Here is a 19,573-nt window from a genome sequence, read left to right as displayed (position 1 = left end):
CACAGCTACAGGCTCGTGAGCACATAGTCCAGTGTTCCAGTGAGAGGGGCTCCAGACCATTGGCTGACTGTTCCCACATTTAGCTCTGTAACACCTCTCAGGGCATCCTTGGCCAGCCCGGCCTGTCTGTATCTATTTTCTCCTGTACAGTACAGGGCTAATTATAATTGTCCTCCCAGATTCACGGTCAGCTGTATATGTGGCCTCAGAGTCTTAGGATGTCTTGAGTGTGTCACCGGATTGTTTACAGAGTGAGGCTCAAGTGTGTATGTGCAAATTGGGGGAAGGAGAACCAGTTAGCTTAAATTTAATTCTCCTGGTAATTCTCCCACGTACGCAATTGGGAAACAAGTAATTCAGCAGGCTGGTGAGAGGTTTGCAGTGAAAACCATGGATATATAATCACACAATTAGTTTTATTGTGTGGGTTGGTAAATTATGCAACCAAGCAGATGAAAATAATCAGAAAAATGTTTAAATTTGGTAATAACAATATACATCCACATGTTTTTACTGTAGTTAAACTTCTGATTAGTAATGCATTTCTGCTTGACTAAAATGATTTTGTAATGAATATATTTTTACGTTTCTGCTTTTATGAGGCTTGGTATTAATATTTAAAGTAGTTTTGAATTGCCTGCTTTTCCCCGTTTACTGTATTTTCCTGTCCTCCTTGTCATAACAGAAGTGAAATCTTCACAGTAGTTGGCGGATGATTCTGTCTTCTGTGTGCAAGGCCTTGATGTTATTTTTACCCCGTCAACATTGCTTTCTTCACGTGCACCTGCCCTAGGAGCTGCTAATAATGGGCTATAGGATGGAAAGCTGTTACATCTGGTATAAGATTGAGATGCTGTTAGTACTGTAGTAAAGCCTGATTGCATGAAGAGGTTTAGTTCTGAGACGGGAGAGAATACACCTAATTCAGAAGGTGTCTGTGTCTCAACGGCATGATTAACTGGAACCAAAAGGCTGGGGGGCGGGAGGATATCAGTCTGTTCCTCACTGATCCACGGGGACAAGAAACCTTGAAGAGCAGGAACCCCTCCAGCCCCAGTAGGGCCCACGAGGTTGGTCACCAAAGGAACAAGGCTGCCACCAAATTTGGAGTTTTTAAAATTTTCATCCAGAATCATCTTTTGTTCATTTTTCTCACTCCCTCTGCTTCCTTTACCTCAACCCACATTGCACGTCAACCTTGAAGGTCATCTGCTTGCATGCTCTGTGAAGTTCTGAATTCTGTAGGTTTTCGGGTACCGTAAGTAACCCTGCCACCATTTAGAGCAAAATAAATGAGGAAGTGCTTTAAGTCTTATAATACCATATTTAGCACTCTATAACTTGGGTTATTCTGAAAATCATCTTTGTGAGTCCAAAGAGATAAGGATAATCAAATTCTGGGTCACGTTTTATTTTACTGGATTTGTATAGAGTCATTCTATATCGGGGATGAATAACTGAGTAACTGTGGCTTAGGTTTTCTCATATACTAAACGGACCTGAAAATTCATTTCTCAACATCAAGTTCAGAGGATGCAGCTTCATCCTGGCTACTGGTCCTAAGTATTACCAGGTATATGAAGAAGCCCATGAGTTGAAGTTACACTTAATTATGATACAGTGTGATTTAGAGGGAATTTGAATCAGGAAGCCTCGGGGTTCAGTCCTGGATACCCTTTGCATCAGATGAGTGTGGGTGGTCCCCGCCCTTCTCTGCCCGTTTCCATCGCTCGTACATTCTATGTGAAACACGGTGTTTGTCTCCCAACAAGATCGCAGTGCCTGTTTGCCCCAGTGAAGAAAAGCTGGTAACTCCACCAAACGCTGGGCAAGTTATACCTTCTCTCTGCGCCTCGGTTTCTTCCTCTTTATAATGGAAACACTAATGCTTTATCAGGCATTTTGTTGCGGGCTGAGACAGGCTCGTGAATATCTAAAGAAATAATGTATATAGAAGCGCTGTTTAAACTATTTGGTCAAATACAAAAGTTATTTCCATTACTATTATGACTGCCACTTATAACACAACATACCATGTGGTGAGACTATTCTAAATGAGTCAAGCACTGCAGGGCTTTACGTATCTCATCTCTGCATAACATCGCCATGAGGTGGATGTTATTATTTCCATTTCACACGGAAAACCAAAACCCAGAAAGGCCAAGTAATTCACCCCAAGCCGTGAAGCTATTAAGTGACTGTGAATTCTGATGTAAAGATGGATTCTCTCCGATGTAAAGATGCATTCTACTTATCGTAATTAGGCTTTAAGTGGAAACATTGAGAAGGCTTTTTTTTCCCCACTAAAGTGTATTGAGCACCTACATAAGTCAAGAACCGTGCTAAGAACTGTACATTCATCACTTTGTTTATTCTTGACGACAACTCTATGAGCTAAGCAGGGGCACATTTGTCATTTGTGATGGGGCCATCCTGTGCACTGTAGGCTGTTTAGTGGCATCCTCGGCCTCTACCCACTAGATGCCAGGAGTACCGCTTCCCCTGATTATGACGACCAAAAGTGGCTCCAGATGTTGCCACGTGTCTCGGGAGGGAATCATTGAGCGAGACCAATTCTATTTTACATGTGAAGAAAATAAGACCCAAAGAATTGAGAGTCCAGAGTCGCAAAGCTAGTAAGTGGCAGCATTTGAATCTGTCTGACTTGGGAGTTGGGAACCGGACCTCACATTCCTCCTCCCCTACGGCATCCCTTTTTCTGATGCTGGGGTGTGTTTCTAGCGGCCTGCAGGTGGTTTCTAATAAACTGCTTCTCCTAGAGAAGATTTGCCATCAAGATTTGGCCCAGGATTTAGAGGCATGCACACAGGAAGTGACCAGGGGTTGCTTCCTCGAATGGTCTCAGCATGAATAGTTCTGTACCTTTGCTGTGCCCTTCATAGCTGCTTTCACTTCTTATGAAATATAAAGATCTTTTTTGTCCAGGACACTTTCAATCTGTTGCAAATATAACACAAAGTTGCAAACCAGTTCAGTCAGTTGTTGGGAGTTTCTGGAATGACTTAAATAGCCCTGCCAATGTAGGTCGCTATTTTTAAGGCTGAGCTAAGCGTTTGAAAGTGGTTCACACAGCCATGATCTCAGGTTGAAGTCACAGAACATGAGAGTTGCAAGGAATCTCAAAGCCTGGCCTGAGACAGGTGGAAATTGACCCTCGGCACCATGGATCCACACACACACATGATTCCTGGTTAAAAAACAAAACAAATTTCGGATATTTTCTTCTACTTCCGCTGAACTCGTCCACTTCGTAACTTATAGGAAGGTGTTAACTGTTTGCTGCAGGCCCTTCTTACCCTGCTCTTGCCAGACTGGAAAAAAGTGATGACTGAGCCTTTCACCCTGCTGCTGTTTTGAGAATGGATGAAGCCACTTATACTTGTGTAACCACCCCAAGTCTTATATTCTCTTGAGGGTTAGGTAGAGGTTTACTTAGCAAAGAATTTATAGCACGTACTATAATACTGTGTGCCGGGCAGCATACTGAAATCTTTACAAAATGCATTTTGTCACCCCAAGATGCGGTCCTATTACCCCCATTTTACAGAGGAGGGGCTGGACTGAGGGGTTTAGGGAGGTTGAGTAACTCCCTCGAGATTATGAAAAATAAATGCCTGAATTGAAGAGAGTCTGATTGTAACTCGGTGGTTCTCAAAGTCAAGTGGGCACCGGCGTAGCCTGGAGCCTGGTTAAACACAAATTGCTGAGTCATCCGCATCCCCAGAATTTCAGGTTTAGTAGGTCTTGGATGGTGCCCAAGAATTTGCATTTCTAACACATTCATGGGTGATGCTGCTACTGGTCCACAGACCACGCCTGGCAAACCTCCTGCTCCAGCTTGCGTGCTCTTGACCGCCACACCCTGCCTGTCCTACCTCCTGTGAGCTAAAAACAACGGTAGAATGACTGAGCAGTAGCAGCCATGTCGGGGTATAAAATCCTGATGCCTGGGCCTCATCTGCAGATATTCTCACTCGAATGGCTTGGCCTTGGTCCCAGGCATCTGTCGTTTACAAGTTCCCCCATGTGGTTCCAATGTGTGGTGAGGCTTCACAGGCTTTGCTGATTTAGGCAGCACTTAGCAAACTTTAGTGGGTATATGAATCACCTAGGGCTGTTGACTGAATGCAGATTTTACATTTCACACAGACAACCAGGAGAAACCCGTGCTGCTGGACTTCAGCCCAAACTTTGAGTAGCAAGGACTAGTATTTCCCAAACCTCACGCTTGCCAGGTAAAATATAGGATGCCTGGTTCAATTTGAATTTTCGAAAAATAGCAAGTAATTATTTTTTAGTATAACTGTGTCCCCAGTGTTGCACGGGATGTACTTATACTAAAAATTATTTGAAATTCAATTTAAGTGTGCATTCTATATTTTGTTTTGCTTTTTGCTGAATCTAGCAACCCTACTTTAAGGTAAGAGTCATCAGGATTACTTGTTTCAACAGACACACACACACACACACTCTCTCTCTCTCTCTCTCTCTCTCTCTCTCTCACACACACACACACACACACACACTCATGGATTCCTGGTTGTAATTCAGACCTGCTGAATCATAATTTCTAGAGCCTGGTAATCGTTAACAAAAACTGCAAGATGGGTTCTTGTCAGCTCAATTCGGGAAATACAGAAAATGCTGGATTTTGACCACTTGTAATCCTCATGCACCCCCAGACACATATTAGGAGGTTGTTGTTTGGTCTGAATCTAGTCAAGTAGCTGAGGGTACTTCTTTTCACATTTTAGACTCATTGGTAGCAGTATTCAGTCCTGCTACTAAGGTAAAGACAAATCAGAAAGATTCTAGCCTATGATATTTTAGCCTCTTTGATACTCTCAGAGAATCTGGGTGCTCATTTATTTGAGGGGCTGGAGTAGGGATTGCAGATAAAATACAGGATACCCCGTTAAATTTGAATTTAAGATAAGTGATGAATATTTTTTTTAGTGTAAGTATTCCTCAATATTATATGAGATACACTGATGCTAAAAAAATTGATATTTGTGTGAAATTCACATTTAACTGGGTGTCCCGCGTTTGTAGTTGCTAAATCTGGCAAACCCTAGGCTAGAGGGGTCCTTTCAAATAATCTCCATGGGGCCAACCTGCATGCCGGCAGCTGAGCAGAGCTGCAGGGTTCCTATTCACAGGACAGTCTTTAGCCTGCACAGAGGGAGTCAAGAGAACCTTTGAGGCTAATAGGTCTTTGGACAAGAAAAGTAAGACCTCATTCAAAGAGGAGAAGTTTGAAGAGGCCTCAGCCCCTGGGAAGGATGCCCAGGAACTCAGAGTGGACTCTTTCTGAAATGGGAGGAAATAAAGGGCATGCATCTCACACTGGGACACAGGGTCAGTGTTACAGCCAGAAGTGAGGAGTTCTGCACAGGACTGTATTTTCATAGCAGCACCTGATCCATCCTGAAGATAATCTCTGCATCTGAGGCGGCTCTAAAGCAAAAGGCCCAGAAGACTCTGCATTTATGTGCACTGGCCCTGCCACTGTTCTCCAGGGGCCAGCTCTTTGCACTCCTGGTAGAATAAAAACTGTCTTTCCGTAGCACTGGGGTGGGGGGCAGTTGGGAGTGGTAGGCAGTTTGGTGCAGCCACAGAGACGGGAGCCAGGAAAGGAGGTCCCCGGAGCATCTTCCCAGTGGAGAGCAACTGCCTGCTTCCAAGGTGGACTTCCACTAACCACACCACACAGACATAGGAGCCAAACCCCTCCTTAATTTTGACCGTCATCTTTGATTTGAGGATGTATGGTTAGATACTTAGAAAAGAGGTTTTTTGGGGGGGGGTTCCTACTGGCACTTTAATTTGCTTTTAATTTTAATTTGCTAAGTTCTACGAATGTCATTCCGACCCATGTATTTTATGTCAATATATTAACAGGCAAACATGTAGTCATGTCTGATTCTAATTATTCAATGATTTATTTTATATCAGTTGATGTCCCTTGCCCCGAAATAACTCAGTGAGTGTTTTTTCTAGTATTAGCACTGTATTTGGTGTTTTATGACAAAAGGCTTTATTTGAAAACATCTCGCTGAACTGTTGGTTTTTTACTATTTCCTGAACATACCTTACGGGACAGAATGCAGTTTATAATAAAAGTCAGGCTCCCTCTTGCTCAGTATTATAACCCTGTATTTTACATGTAAATTATATTAGGAAGCCAGCATCTTTCTTTTAGTGATTCAGACTTCAGGGGGCAAAAAGAGAATGAAAGGAAAGAAAAGAGAAAAGAAAAGAAGACAGTTTGTTTTTAATAAGTTCGCCCCCTCTGGGAAAGATGAACATTCTGATACTGGACGTAGTTTAGTAATCCGGAATAAATTCTTGCATTCTCTATATAGGTTTCCTTTCACTTAAAGGAATGTTCTATGCGTCACCTCTTACTGTACCTTTGCTTTTGCTTTTGCAAAACTTTTTAACAACAGTATACACTGTGTTCATACCTCGAAGGGCTCGGTCCGAATGCATCCTCTGCTGCTGTGGAGAAATTGGCGGGCTTTCTGTAGAACCTCAGGGGGACCAAGCCATGGGCTCTCACCGCAGGCAAGCAGCTCGCTCTTCAAACACCACCAGAGGAAACTGCCACTGCTGGCTTGGGTGTAGAGAAGAGGAACCAAAACTTGGCATGTCTGTTCGTGTAATAGTCCACGGGTGGGAATTAGCCCTGTGGTGGGCCTCTAAGTTGGCGGGACCTGTGTTAAATCTGTGAACTCTTTTGCTCCCCACGCTTTCTGAAGGATGTGGGAAAACTGAAAGGAAGTTAAAGAAAGGCAACGAAGGTCATTAAAATTCTGCAAACTAGTTGCTCTCCAGAAAACTTACAGGAAATGGGGCTGGTTTCCGCTGAGGAGAAGCATCCGTTCGTGGTCAGCTGTGTAAGTTGGGTGAGGGTGGAGGTTGGGGGTGAGATGCCCTGCATCCTGGGAAGTTAAAAGCCTCCCCTCCTCACAGACAGGTTGACACCCCTGATTTGGATGTTTGCTGCAGGAGGGCTGCCGTGGACAGTTGTACAAGCCGTGTGTGTTATGCCTGGTGCAGGGGGAAGGGCGCCTCTTGCCAAGGGCTCCCAGGTTCACTATTGAGATGCTGACTGTGAGGCCCTGGAAGTGTCCTCACTGCTCCCCGGACACACACATACACATTTTGGTTCCTGTCTGCAATTTGGAACCACGTAGAACATCTAACAGGCCATCCAGAGTGGGGAACTTCACCTGGAGCCAGAGGACAAATGATGAAGGATGTTGATTGATCCTAAAATGGCAGCATATATTTCCTTCCCACGGTTGAGCTTTACAGGAGTCTGTGGTGTTCATGAGAGGACAGTGGCATTTCTGCAGGTCACAGGCAGCAGAGGAGCAGCCAAGATGCAGCAGTGTTCCAGAAACTGGGCTTAGGCCTCTGGATGGGAATTGTCACTGTGCAACGCTGCCCATCACAGCTGCTTGTCGCGTGAGGTCACTTCCTTTTTCCTCTTGTTCTTGGAAAGGCAGGCTTCTAGAAAATTCTCCTTAACCTACCCTTTCATTTTGCTGACGAGTCACATTTCAGGTGTGGACTAGAAACTGTAAAAGTTAATGTGTGGATTTTCATTGCAACTGAAATGGAGAGTTTGTCTAAGGTTTTATGACCAGTCACCTTGACTGGAGTATGGTTAACATGAGTGGAAATTTTGTATTTTGGTCACAGGAGTCCAGAAAACTGAGGCTTGGGGTTATTTGTTTAAGATCCATAAAAACAGGAATCTGTTTTCATTTGTGCATTTATATTGTGGTGTGATATCTGTTTATATGCCAAACCGTCCTAATGTCTGGTCCCAGGAATGCCTAGTGTCATGGAAAGTGTGCTAAACGTTTGTTCAGAATTGGCTTGTGTGTCCTCAGGAAAGTTACTTAAGCTTTGTGAGCCATTCATTGTTTCCTCATCTGTAAAACGAGATGAGTATACTTAGCTCACAGGGCAGCTGGGAACAGCTTGCGGGATACTATGAAGAAAGATACTGAGCGTGGCACCTGACACAAAAACATGCTAATCGTTCATTTTGTCAGCTGAGGACAGAGCCCGTAATGGAGAGGGGCAAGTCCTGTGCCCCTTCTGGGGTTTGTCTCAGAAGAAGTGTTCTGGAGTCAGGTGTAATGATGCTTTGCTTTTCTTTTTTCCAGCCACAGGACAAAGTCTTCAGGCTGGCCACCTCCCTCGGGAACCTGGGGCTTGAACCAGGTGCCGCCCTATGGATGGGAGATGACGGCAAACCGGGATGGACGAGACTGCTTCATCAAGTAGGTTGAACACACGGCATGAACAGTTGTTTAATCTTTGGCTTTGGGGATGTCTCTGTTTTGACCCTTGGCTCAGGAGAATTAGCATACTTAAACTGAGGACTCCTAGGCACTTGGAGGCCATGCCTCAAGCAGGTGATCCCCTGGGCCTTCCATATCTTGTGACATGAGGTTGCTTTGTTCTTGGGCACGTGCCATCCTAGGCTAGCAATTCCCAGGGTATCAGGTACTCCTGGGCCAGAGCAAACATGTATGTTATTGAATCCGAGGCCAGTTGTACTGATTGTCTGAGGCTAGTAACTAAAGTTTGATATGGAGGAGGGTCATTTGGAAAGCCTTGTAGAAATGGTTAAGGCAGGAATGTTACTGGCTCATCTGCAACTAGAGAAATCAGCTGAAAGGATTATGTGCATTACAGGTTGTACTATAAATTGGTCCCACTAACACTGGCTGAGGTATTGGATTTTTTGTGGTACTCTTTTTTTTTAATTGTGGTAAAATATATATTTCATAACAGTTATGTTATTTATGTTATATATATAGTGGTTCTGTTGTATTTAACATAATGGTAAATTTTATGTACCATCTTAACTGCCTTTAGGTGTACAATTCAGTGACATGAACTACATTCACAGTGTTTTGTAACTCTCACCACCTGCATCTTCCAGACCTTTTTCCTCTTCTGCAACAGAAACTCTGTCTCCATTAAACAACAGTTTCCCACTCCCCCTCCCTCCAGCACCTGGTACCTCATCTAAGTGAAATCATACAGTATTTGTACTTTTTTATCTGGCTTATTTTACTTAGCATAATGTCCTCAAGGTTCATCCATGTTGTAGAACATCTATGAATTTCATTCCTTTTAAGGCTGAATAATATTTCATTGTGTGGATAGATCACTTTTTTTTATCCATTTATCTGTCAGGGGACATTTGAGTTGTTTCCACCTTTTTGCTCTTGTGAATAATGCTGCTTTGAACGTTGGTATGCAAGTGTCTGTTTGCATCCCTGCTTTTAATTCTTTTGGGTATATACCTGGCAGTGGAATTGCTGGATCATACGGTACTTTGATGTTTACTTTTTTCAAGAATGACCAAAGTGATTTTCACAGAGGCTGCAGTGCTCTGGGTTTTTGCAGTTGTATGAAAAACGTGCTTATATTGCACCTCTCAAAACAGCAAGAGTTCACTCTATTTGCTTCTCCAAAGTGAAATATTCTTAATTATGAGAAGTTGGTGAAATAGATTTGAAATCAGGAAGCATGGTTGGCCTACCCTAATACAAGTGAGCAGAGGTTGGAGGCCAAGGGGGGGGGAAATCTTTCAATACCACAGGCTTGATTCTTTGTTCCATCCAGGCTGACTATGGACTGATTAGCAAATATAGGATCTACGTGATGTAGGGGATCATTTTTATAAAAATAGAAATCTCTGCCAAGATTGATTTTTGAGTATTTGGTCTTTTGGACAGCCCAGCACCTCTAAGTTAGGGCTGTTGGAAAGTAGCTAGGGAAAAACTCATGTGAGTGTTGTCAGTGGTTTCCTAGTCTCTGCAGCCCAGATCTCTCCCCTTCCTAGATTTGCAGAGGGGAGAGGACCTCCCTTAAGAGTACAGTTGGTGGCTGAGGGGCTTGTTTCCTGGGTCCATCCTGGAAAGATTAAAGTTGACCTTGAATCTGATCCACTCCAGGGAGCCTGTGTGAAGTGACCCCTCTGGCTCTTCAAGGCTTTCCTGAGGGTGTGCTCGTAGAGAAACTATGGTGGAAATCTTGGCAGTGGGGACGGAATCTCTCAGAAAGCTCAAAGACACGAAGAAAGGCCAACCGTTTGTTTACATCCTAGATTCTGATTCGTTAATTTTACTTTATTATTGTTATTTTTTAATTAATTTATTTATTTTTGGCTACGTTGGGTCTTCGTTGCTGTGTGCAGGCTTTCTCTAGTTGCGGTGAGCAGGGGCTACTCTCCATTGTGGTGCGTGGGCTTCTCCTTGCAGTGGCTTCTCTTGTTGCAGAGCACGGGCTCTAGGCGTGCAGGCTTCAGTAGTTGTGGCACGTGGGCTCAGTAGTTGTGGCCTGCGGGCTCTAGAGAGCAGGCTCAGTAGTTGTGGGGCACGGGCTTAGTTGCTCCACGGCATGTGGGATCTTCCCAGGCCAGGGCTCGAACCCGTGTCCCTTGCATTGGCAGGCAGATTCTTAACCACTGCGCCACCAAGGAAGGCCCTGATTCATTAATTTTAATAGTTTGCCTGCCACCAGGGAAACCCTGATTCATTAATTTTAATAGTTTGCCTAAGTCCCTCATAATGGTGGAAAGATGATATTATTTGATATTATATTGTGCCATCTATTTTGTAACATGGTTATGAATTTACATAATTGGCACAGTTGAGGTGGCCTAGATGCTTTAACTCAAAACAATAAAAATTTCTGCCAAAGAAATGTAGTTTTAAAAGACATGGATTATGAACTTAGGAAGGTACAGCTCAGACTTCTCTGATTAAGATGGATTTTTCCTTGTCCCTGGTTGGATTGAGGTTCCTGTGTATTCCAAGCCATTTGATCAATAGCCAGAAACCCAAACTGTGGCCTATTGTTTAGAGATTCTGGGATCCCCAGCTAGCTCTACAGATATGCATTTCCATCAATGTCATTGACATTTTTAAGGGCCAGCCCAGGTGTCAATTTAACATTTACAGTGGCCCGATGCCAGCTGTTGCAACATGAAAGAGCAGATCAGCAACTTAATAGAGAAACCTGCACTGATTACTAAACAGCAAGTTTTAAAACCAAAGTCACTGGTGTCACTTTTTTAAATCCGTGGAGCTTTTTTACTTGAAAAGTAAATTTCCACAGTCCTGTCAGAGACACTGTTTTAAGATGTCAAGAATGGTACTTCTGGTACAAGTGCTTATTGTTTCTTTGTCACTAATGAGTTTTACAAATAATGAGAATCATTCTGATTTTTTCTCTTACCTACTGAGCAATGTCCGTTACAAAGAGATACTCTAATTACCAAAGTTTCTAGGGAGCCTGGTTTGCAGTATGGAGTATATCTCTACTCATTCGTTTTAGAAGTTAAAAGAACAATTTGAAAAGTAATCTGTGGTTAGTAATTAGCACCTTTGCATTTAATTTCCCACTCTAATACATTTTCTCTTTGAAAGAGATGTCTTCTTTTTTTATCTTGTCTTAAGATCTAAATGATCACTCACATGAGACAATTCTTTCTGATGGAGGTAGAACGACTTTTAAGTGATGGACAAAGCTATGGGAGGAACCAGGGTTCACCTATTCAAAGTTAGAGTCTCAGAGTTGATAATGAGATAATTCTATTGTTATGAATCTTTCAGAATATGACCCAGGGTAGTTCAAAGTGTGTTCAAATTTCATATTTCCTCTCCTATCCCCAGTTATTTAGAGTAGGGCTGGATAACCTGTCTTCTATTGAGTTACTAATCCATAGGGTTAAAAACATTTTAAATGCCATTATGCACATGTTAATGTACATTTGTATAATTTTGTATAGTCTGCAGACTAGTGGTTCTCAACCTTGGCCACACATTGGAATAGCCCAGGGAGCAGTAAAATATCCTGATGCCTGGGTGTCTCAGTCCATTGGGGCTGCTATAATAAAATACCAGAGACTGGTGGCTTAAACACAGAGATTTATTTCTCACAGTTCTGGAGGATGTGAAGTCCAAGATCATGGTGCTAGCGTGGTCGGGTTCTTGGTGAGGGCCCTCTTCCTGGCTTGGAGAGAACTGCCTTCTTGCTTTATCCTCACATAAAGAGAGGGTAGGAGAAAGAGAAATCACCTCTCTATGTCTCTTCTTATAAAAATACTAATCTCGTTATGAGGGCTCCACTCTCATGACCTAATTACCTCCCAAAAGGCCCCATCTCCTAATGCCATCGCATTGGGGATTAGGGTTTTAACATAAGAATTTGGGGGAGCACAAACATTCGGTCCGTAGCACTGGATCTGGGATAGCTCCTAGGAATAGTTTCAGAAACTCCTGAGCTGATTCTAATGAACAGCTACGGCGGCTGCTCTGAAGCACTTTTTTTGCATTAATGCGGAATAATTACCCCATTTTCTATAGGCTAAAACTGAATCTCAGACTAATCAAAAGGCTTTCCCAAAGTTTATGCACGGGTACCAAGTCGCAAACTACTGCTCGTTCAAATACACTGGATTCTCCATTAAGAAAGGACAAGTTTTGTTGGTATTCTTAGAGAAATACAAATTACAGTGTTTTGAGGAGCCAAGAACATGGTGTAAGAAACATGACAGATGCAAAATAAAAATTTCTCAGTCCTTATTATTACCAGTTAAGAGAGCAGAAGAGGGGAAGGGAGAGAAGCAGATGGGAAGAGAGAAACTACCAAGAGAAGAGTCTCGGGGAAGAGAGTGTCCTGGTGAGAAATGGCTAATAGAGGGAGCAGTGGACGGCCAGAGAAATTAAGAGAAATAGAGAAAGTGAGGTACTCTGAGATGGTTCTTATAATAATAGCATCAATAAATAATAGATGGAGGTGGGTATAGATATAGTTGTAGATATGAGTAGAGATACAGATGTAGATAAAGTTATGGAGTATAGTTACAGAGATATTGATACAGATATAGATGGCTATAAATATACAGAGTTGTAGATATAGATATCAATGGGTATAGAATATAGATAGAGATGGATAGACAGACCAGTGACCATACAACCAGCTTTGCCCAGGAGGGTCCTGGTTTATGGGTATTGTTCTCACATAATTACTGATGGCACCTCCCTTTGCTGTCAGAGTGTTGTGATTTAGATAACATAAGGTAACTATATATCACACTACCAACGTTTAGAAAATTCTTGCAAGACGTAAGGTTGCATTTAATCTTGACAACTGTCCTGTGAGGTAGTTCAAGCACATAGAGGAATCTCCTTCTTGAAGAAGAAGCTGAGGTTCACAGAGGTTGGTATCTCCATGTCCTTATGGCTCGTCAGACCCGCATTTGCATCACACCGTCAGACTCAAAGGCCTCGGTTCTTTGGGCTCTGTTATGGAGCTTAATCCATAGTAAGCTTTGATCACCACCCCTAGGATTCCCCAACCCAATCATTGTATGCTCAGCTCAGCTCATCTCCACCTGTGTCTGCCATACCCTCCCCCCTCAGCATCCTTAGAAATGGCCTGGGCAGCCTGGTCATGCGCAAAAGCACTCCTTGGTTACACCTAACGTGTGTCCCCCCCAACATTTCCTGAGCACTGCTAAATGATGAAGTTACCAAAATGAGCAAGATACAGTCTTACCTTCCAGGATCTTAGAGTGTGGTGGAAGTGATATATGAAATAATACAATATGCTGTAGATACAGGGGAAGGCCCCGAGGAGGAAACAATGCTATCCTTTGGGAGTGGGCATAAGGATGCAGGCCGTTGCCATGGGCCTCACACTACAGAGCAGCCAACCATTATTCTCAACCAAGCGATGTCCCTTTTAAGCTCTTTATAGACACATAGTATGTTTCATAGTCAGAGAATAGGGAGCACTGTGAGTTCCTTATTTTCCATTTTTGACTTCAATGGAGTAATACAGGCTTATTTAACTGTGGAGGTGGGTAGAGTTAATGCAAAAATAATGTGCTTTGTAAATCTGGAAATTCGGTTTTTGTAGATTGAAGAAAAATTTAAACGTGAGCAAAATAAATATCAAAACACTAGCTGGCAAAATACATGATTAAGATGAGCCACGTTGGAGTCTGGGGAAAGGGATGGGGGTGGATAGTGGGAGAGGAGGCTGGAGGGTCATTTCCAAACCACATGTCCTCATTTTTCAAGTTCTAAAATTAAGAGGCTTTTTTGTTTTTTTTCTTTTTTGGCCTGCTGGTTTTCTGGCTACTTTCACCCTGTAAGTCCACAAATGTAGTCCTGCGTGCGTATTGGACAAGACACACTGTTCTATTATTCTACCAGCAGTTCCCATGGGGGGCAATTAAACCAAGTCACTATCTTCATAATGCAGAAGAATTCAGTTCTGAAACCTGAATATTGGGGATTAGTAATGAGATGTGGAAACTTCCACTTTGTTTTCCAGTATGGCCTTGGCCCAACTTGGGAGACGTTTAGCCATTGCTATCTGCCAGTCAATTCAGTGGTCAATGTGAAATGTGTTTTTGGCTCATCTATCTCCAGAAAAGAATGATCTGAAGAAATACAAGCACTGTATGTGCCTTTTTATTAACCAGAAGACAGTCAAGTCAACGTGACAGGATTCTGTCATCATGAAAATTACAAATGACAAAACCGTACGTCATCCTAAAGTGTGAGCCTCTAAGTATTCCCTCCAGGCTTTATCTAGTCCAATTGAGATGTCCCAAAGAGGAAAGAAGCAGTTGATCATTTTTAAATATTGTTTGGTAGTTCTAGGGCTAGTCTTTGCTACTTTTTTCTTGATTTTGACCCCAAGATTTCATAAGAGAGTCTTACTCTTATTCTGTGGATGACTCCAGTAATCAGTTATTCTGTGATGAGTGCCCTTGAACTTTTCCTTCTTTAAAAATTAAAAAAAAAAAAATAAGTCAAGAAGAGTTAAGTTGTAAAGTTGGATGTGGATATTGTGGTTGTACCACCCAACCCCTGGGTTAATTTCATATTTGAAGCAGATGTCAGTTTCCTGCTTTATCAAGCTCACATTTTTAACTCACATTCAACAGAGGACAAACAAATCTGAGAGATTACTCAAATTGTTACCCTTTGTTTCTGGTAATAAAATGCAGAGCGTTGTAGAAATCAACAGTTGTGACAATAAAGGCAATAGGAGAGATCTATTTGAGGTGGGTTGCTTTGTTATTTTGTGTGGTTTTAAATATCCAAAGAGTTAAGAACTAGCATTATATTAGGGAAGAGGCAGTCTGCCTCATTTTTTGTGTTTTTGATGAAGAATTCTTAGATAAAATGTTTTGCTTCCAACTGCACACAGTGAATTCTGCATAAAATGCAAATAATTGCCTCATTGCAAGAGCAAATGCCATTTAGGTAAATGAGTTCCTTAGGATCGCAAGCATCCAGTCAAGGGAGGGAGGTATATTATAATTTTGGAATTGGAGGAACAAAGTAAATGTGATAGTATCATTACATGAAATGAAAGGTAATTATGTCATGTCAATGCAAAAGCTTCCCAGGCTGAACATTAGGGGCTGTTTATTCCCTTCATTGAAGCAGATTTGTTTTCTTTCAAATCTGACAAAGCACCTCTCCGCTGAGTTAATAATCACTGCTCCCAGCTGGAAGGTAAGTTTGCAGAGCTGATGGAAGGGCTTTTAACAGGAAAGCTCTGAAATGACACCATCCTTCCACATCTAACTTAGCATATGGCACACAGAACTGTGCTCAGCAGACTTCTCCCTTATTGGTGGTGGTTTCATTTTCCCTGCACATTTGTTTTTGAAACTTTGCTGTTGGACTTCATCTGGCCATCATTCTAGGACACGTCCCTAATACGCTTGGCGTATTTGTCCAGCAGGCCAAGGTATCTGAAGGGATTGTAATTATCTGAAGTTCCTTGGGCCACTTGATTCTGGCAGATTTGGGACGTGCACATTTGGGCGGAGCTATAGACAGCAGGTTGGCTGCTGGACCTGGTGGGTTCTGTCTTCTCCTGAGCTTTTATGTAGCCCCTGGGGATGTACATGAGGTGGGTCACAGAGTCCATTTGGAATCACAGGAACAGCCAGCCTGTGAAAATGAGAAGCACCTGGATGACCAGGTTTCCATCACAGCCTGTAATTAAAATACTAGCTTGGGGCTGCCTACCACCCCTTGGTTCCTTTGAGTGGCCTTTGCATGTCCTCTTTCTGGATTGAGCCAGCCCTTGCAGAGAGCAATTTTGATATGATCACCTAAGGCTGGGGCACAGGCAGGAAATTCTGGCCTGTCCCAAATGCCAAGTGGGGCCTGTGGGTATTACTGCCAAGTAAATTGGCTGAACTGAAGAGGACAAGGAATCACCTTTGTGGCAGGTGTCTTTTCATTACTGTCTGCACTGCTACCTAAGAGGAATAGCAGAACGCTGGTGACAGAGTGCCTTACTGTGGTCCAGCAGAGGGTGGGAGACAGCACTTCCCTCGCAAGCCCTGTCCTCTACTTCCTTGCAGAGCTTGAGTAAAACCTTGCTGTCAATAGGCACTTTCTAGGGAAGAGTCTCTTCAAGTGCAAGGATGAGGGATGGTGGTACTTTTTGTGTCAGTGGACGCTCCGATGAGCATGAGCGTCAGTCAAGAGTAGCCGTGTCCCATAGCTGTGTCACAGGGTGCGCCACTCAGTCGTTGCCGGAACACAGGTTTGGTGATAGCAGTTCCAATGTGGAAGGCCGGGAGAGACTCTCAAATCTGTTGGATATTAAAGGATACGGCTAAGTATGCAGGGCCAGCTACTGAATTTTTGGTACCCATTCCAGAATGAAAATGCAGGGCCCTTGTTCAATAAGCAGGATAAAAGTGCTCATAAAGGTACTAAAATGTAAAGATTTTCCCTTTCTTCTTGTCTCTCTGTCAACATAGTCTTTTATACGCTATTGAATGCCATTCTAAGTAATGAAAAACTAAATTTTTCAATTATTAGCATGAATGTTACCAATCATTTATATATTGTGCAATGTGGGTTTTAGATGCAAATATAAGAGCATGTAACTCATATGGGGAATTGCCGAAATTACACAATTGTGTTTCATAGGTTACACATGTATATGTATTTCATTCTGAACAGAAAAGTAGAAATGTTGCACAAAACTAACTCAGTAGGTTTTGTTTTTGTTTTACTTCTTTTTTAAAAAAAAATAAATTTATTCATTTATTTATTTTGGCCCCGTTGGGTCTTTGTTGCTGCGCGCAGGCTTCCTCTAGTTGCGACAAGCGGGGGCTACTCTTCATTGTGGTGCGCTGGCTTCTCAATGCGGTGGCTTCTCCTGTTGTAGAGCACGGGCTCTGGGCGCTCAGGCTTCAGTAGTTGTGGCATATGGGCTCAGTAGTTGTGGCTCATGGGCTCTAGAGCACAGGCTCAGTAGTTGTGGCGCACGGGCTTAGCTGCTCCGTGGCGTGCAGGATCTTCCCGGACCAGGGCTCGAACCCGTGTCCCCTTCATTGGCAGGTGGATTCTTAACCACAGCGCCAGCAGGAAAGTCCTGTTTTACTTCTTGATATGAGCACACTCTACCAAATCTCCCTACCTTTGGCTTGCTGATGGATGAGGATAACTGAAAGGAAAGGGAATTAGGCGTGCCTCTATCTTCCCCTTGCCTTCTGTGTCATCACTTTGAGCGTCAGTGGATGGCCAGTACAGGGCGGTAACACTACTAAGAGAGTATATGGCAGGGTTCCTTGATCATTCATGTTTCTAAGAGGGCTACATCTGTTAAGAACTAATTAGACTCCGGCCTTCACCTCCCAACCTCACCTCTTGAGGTTTTTAAAAAACATTTCTCATGTGGCTTTCTCAGTAAAGGCCTAGCAAAGAGGAAAGTTTGCCTCTAGCTATTGGCTCCCCCGAAAGCAATCTCCATGCCCTGTCAAGGATGGCTTTTGTCACCCTAAGATATACACTTCCCCCCCTCCCCTACCCCCAGCCCTTACTTCTCTAGGCCAGGTCAGCAAACCTTTTCTATAAAAGGTCGAACAGCAAATTATTTTAGGCTTTGGAGGCCGTGTGGTTCCTCTTGCAAATCAACACAATGCAGCTCTGCCACCGTAGTGAGAAGGAAGCCACAGGAAACGTATAAACAAATGGACGAGGTTGTGTTCCAATAAAGCTTTATTTACAAAAATTGCCCGAGGGCTGGATTTGGCTCGTGGGCTGTAATAATTTGCCAAACCTTTCTCTAGAGCATCATGCGTTTGACCCCATTCTCATGTTTTTAATTCAATAATTAATAAATTTTCAAAACCCTCCCGTGGAATGGGGAGCTGCCACTTACTTCATATATGAAAGAAACTAGAAAAGAAACCTTTTCTGAGGTTGCACTCTGAGTCATGCAGGGAGTTAAAAAAGGACTCCAGAGCCCCATTTTTTTCCTAGTTTTTGCCAGAAAGCTGTATGATGTACCTATTGTCAGTAACAGTTCTTGTACAGCTCTGACATTCATGACCTACCTCTAAAAGGTATTCTAGGAATAGCATTGTTAAAATCCATGAGAAAAGTAGAACTTTTATTATGTGAGTATCACGATTCCCCACCCCCCACCTTCAGCCAGCACCTTCGTGGGAGGAGGATAGAGGGACAGGAAATGACAGCATTATGAAGCCCAGTCACAATGGAATGCTGAATGCAAGTACAAATAATTATTAGGGAGGTGAAAATTACATAGCAACTTGCTCATACTAATGGTCTACGGAGAAACAGCCCCATTGTGCTTTCAAAACGTTAATTGTCCATAATGTTTTAAAGAAATTCTACTCATTATCTTTTTGGAATTTTATAAAGCTCCCATATAAAGGTCCCCAATTTATTTTTGTTCTGTTCTAGGCAGTTCTCTTGGCTTCCATGACACCATCCCCCTTCCTTTGTTCCAAACTCACTGAAGATTCCTTCTCATGTCTCCTCAGCTGGTTCTTTTTTAGCTCAACATTCAAACTTCAATTTCTCACATATTCAAGCCTATATTTCTACGTAGAACCCACAAAAAATAAAAAGGGATTCATGAACTTAAATATGTTGATACCATTTGGTTTGAATCCAAAAATTGCTGGAGACACATGACTGTTCCACTACAGGAGATAAAAGAGGTCAACAGGGGTTGCTTTGCACTGCCCCGAGTGTTGTCTGGGCAATAGCAGGTGGTCAATAAATTTTTGTTCAGTAAATATTTAGATGTGTGTATGTATGAGTAGGTGGATGGATGCATTATTGGATGGATGAATAGACCTTTTCCTAAAGCATCATATATTCAGTACATTGTTAGGAAAGATGCTGATATACAAGTCAGTGAGTGAAAATTATTTCTCTTTAACTTATTGATATAGAAATTTCACTACCAAAATTTGGTCTTATTATAAAGTTCATCAAGGCCTTGTCAATGATCCATATCTTAGTGTGGCTGTTTATAAGAGCTCCAAAATTCAGGATATAATGAAGGTACCTTTCTGGGGTAGTTTGATTGCAGTGTTTCCCATCAACGGGTGGCACAGAATCATAAAGCCCAGAGATTAAAGAGTAAAACCACTTGGGCTAGGATTCTAGCTCTTAGTACTAGCTGTGTGATGCTGGGTAATCAT

At 42.7% G+C, this 19,573-nt stretch overlaps 1 protein-coding gene across 2 annotated transcripts in view; it reads left to right on the top strand.

Annotated features, from left to right (window-relative positions):
* FRMPD4 (FERM and PDZ domain containing 4) overlaps positions 1–19,573 on the top strand; it is a gene marked incomplete at both ends in the record, with an annotated part of 534,860 nt that overhangs the window by 345,577 nt on the left and 169,710 nt on the right. For both annotated transcript variants that reach the window (XM_081221698.1, XM_081221697.1), the window contains one exon: positions 8,205–8,321. In XM_081221698.1, the coding sequence (XP_081077824.1) occupies positions 8,205–8,321 (117 nt within the window). The remainder of the gene's footprint in view (positions 1–8,204; positions 8,322–19,573) is intronic.

The sequence above is a fragment of the Mesoplodon bidens genome (genome assembly GCF_964165515.1).
Source record: "Mesoplodon bidens genome assembly, chromosome: X".
Lineage (NCBI taxonomy): Eukaryota > Metazoa > Chordata > Mammalia > Artiodactyla > Ziphiidae > Mesoplodon > Mesoplodon bidens.
The sequence above is the reverse complement of the archived record's forward strand: the minus strand, read 5'-3'. Positions and strand labels throughout refer to the sequence as shown.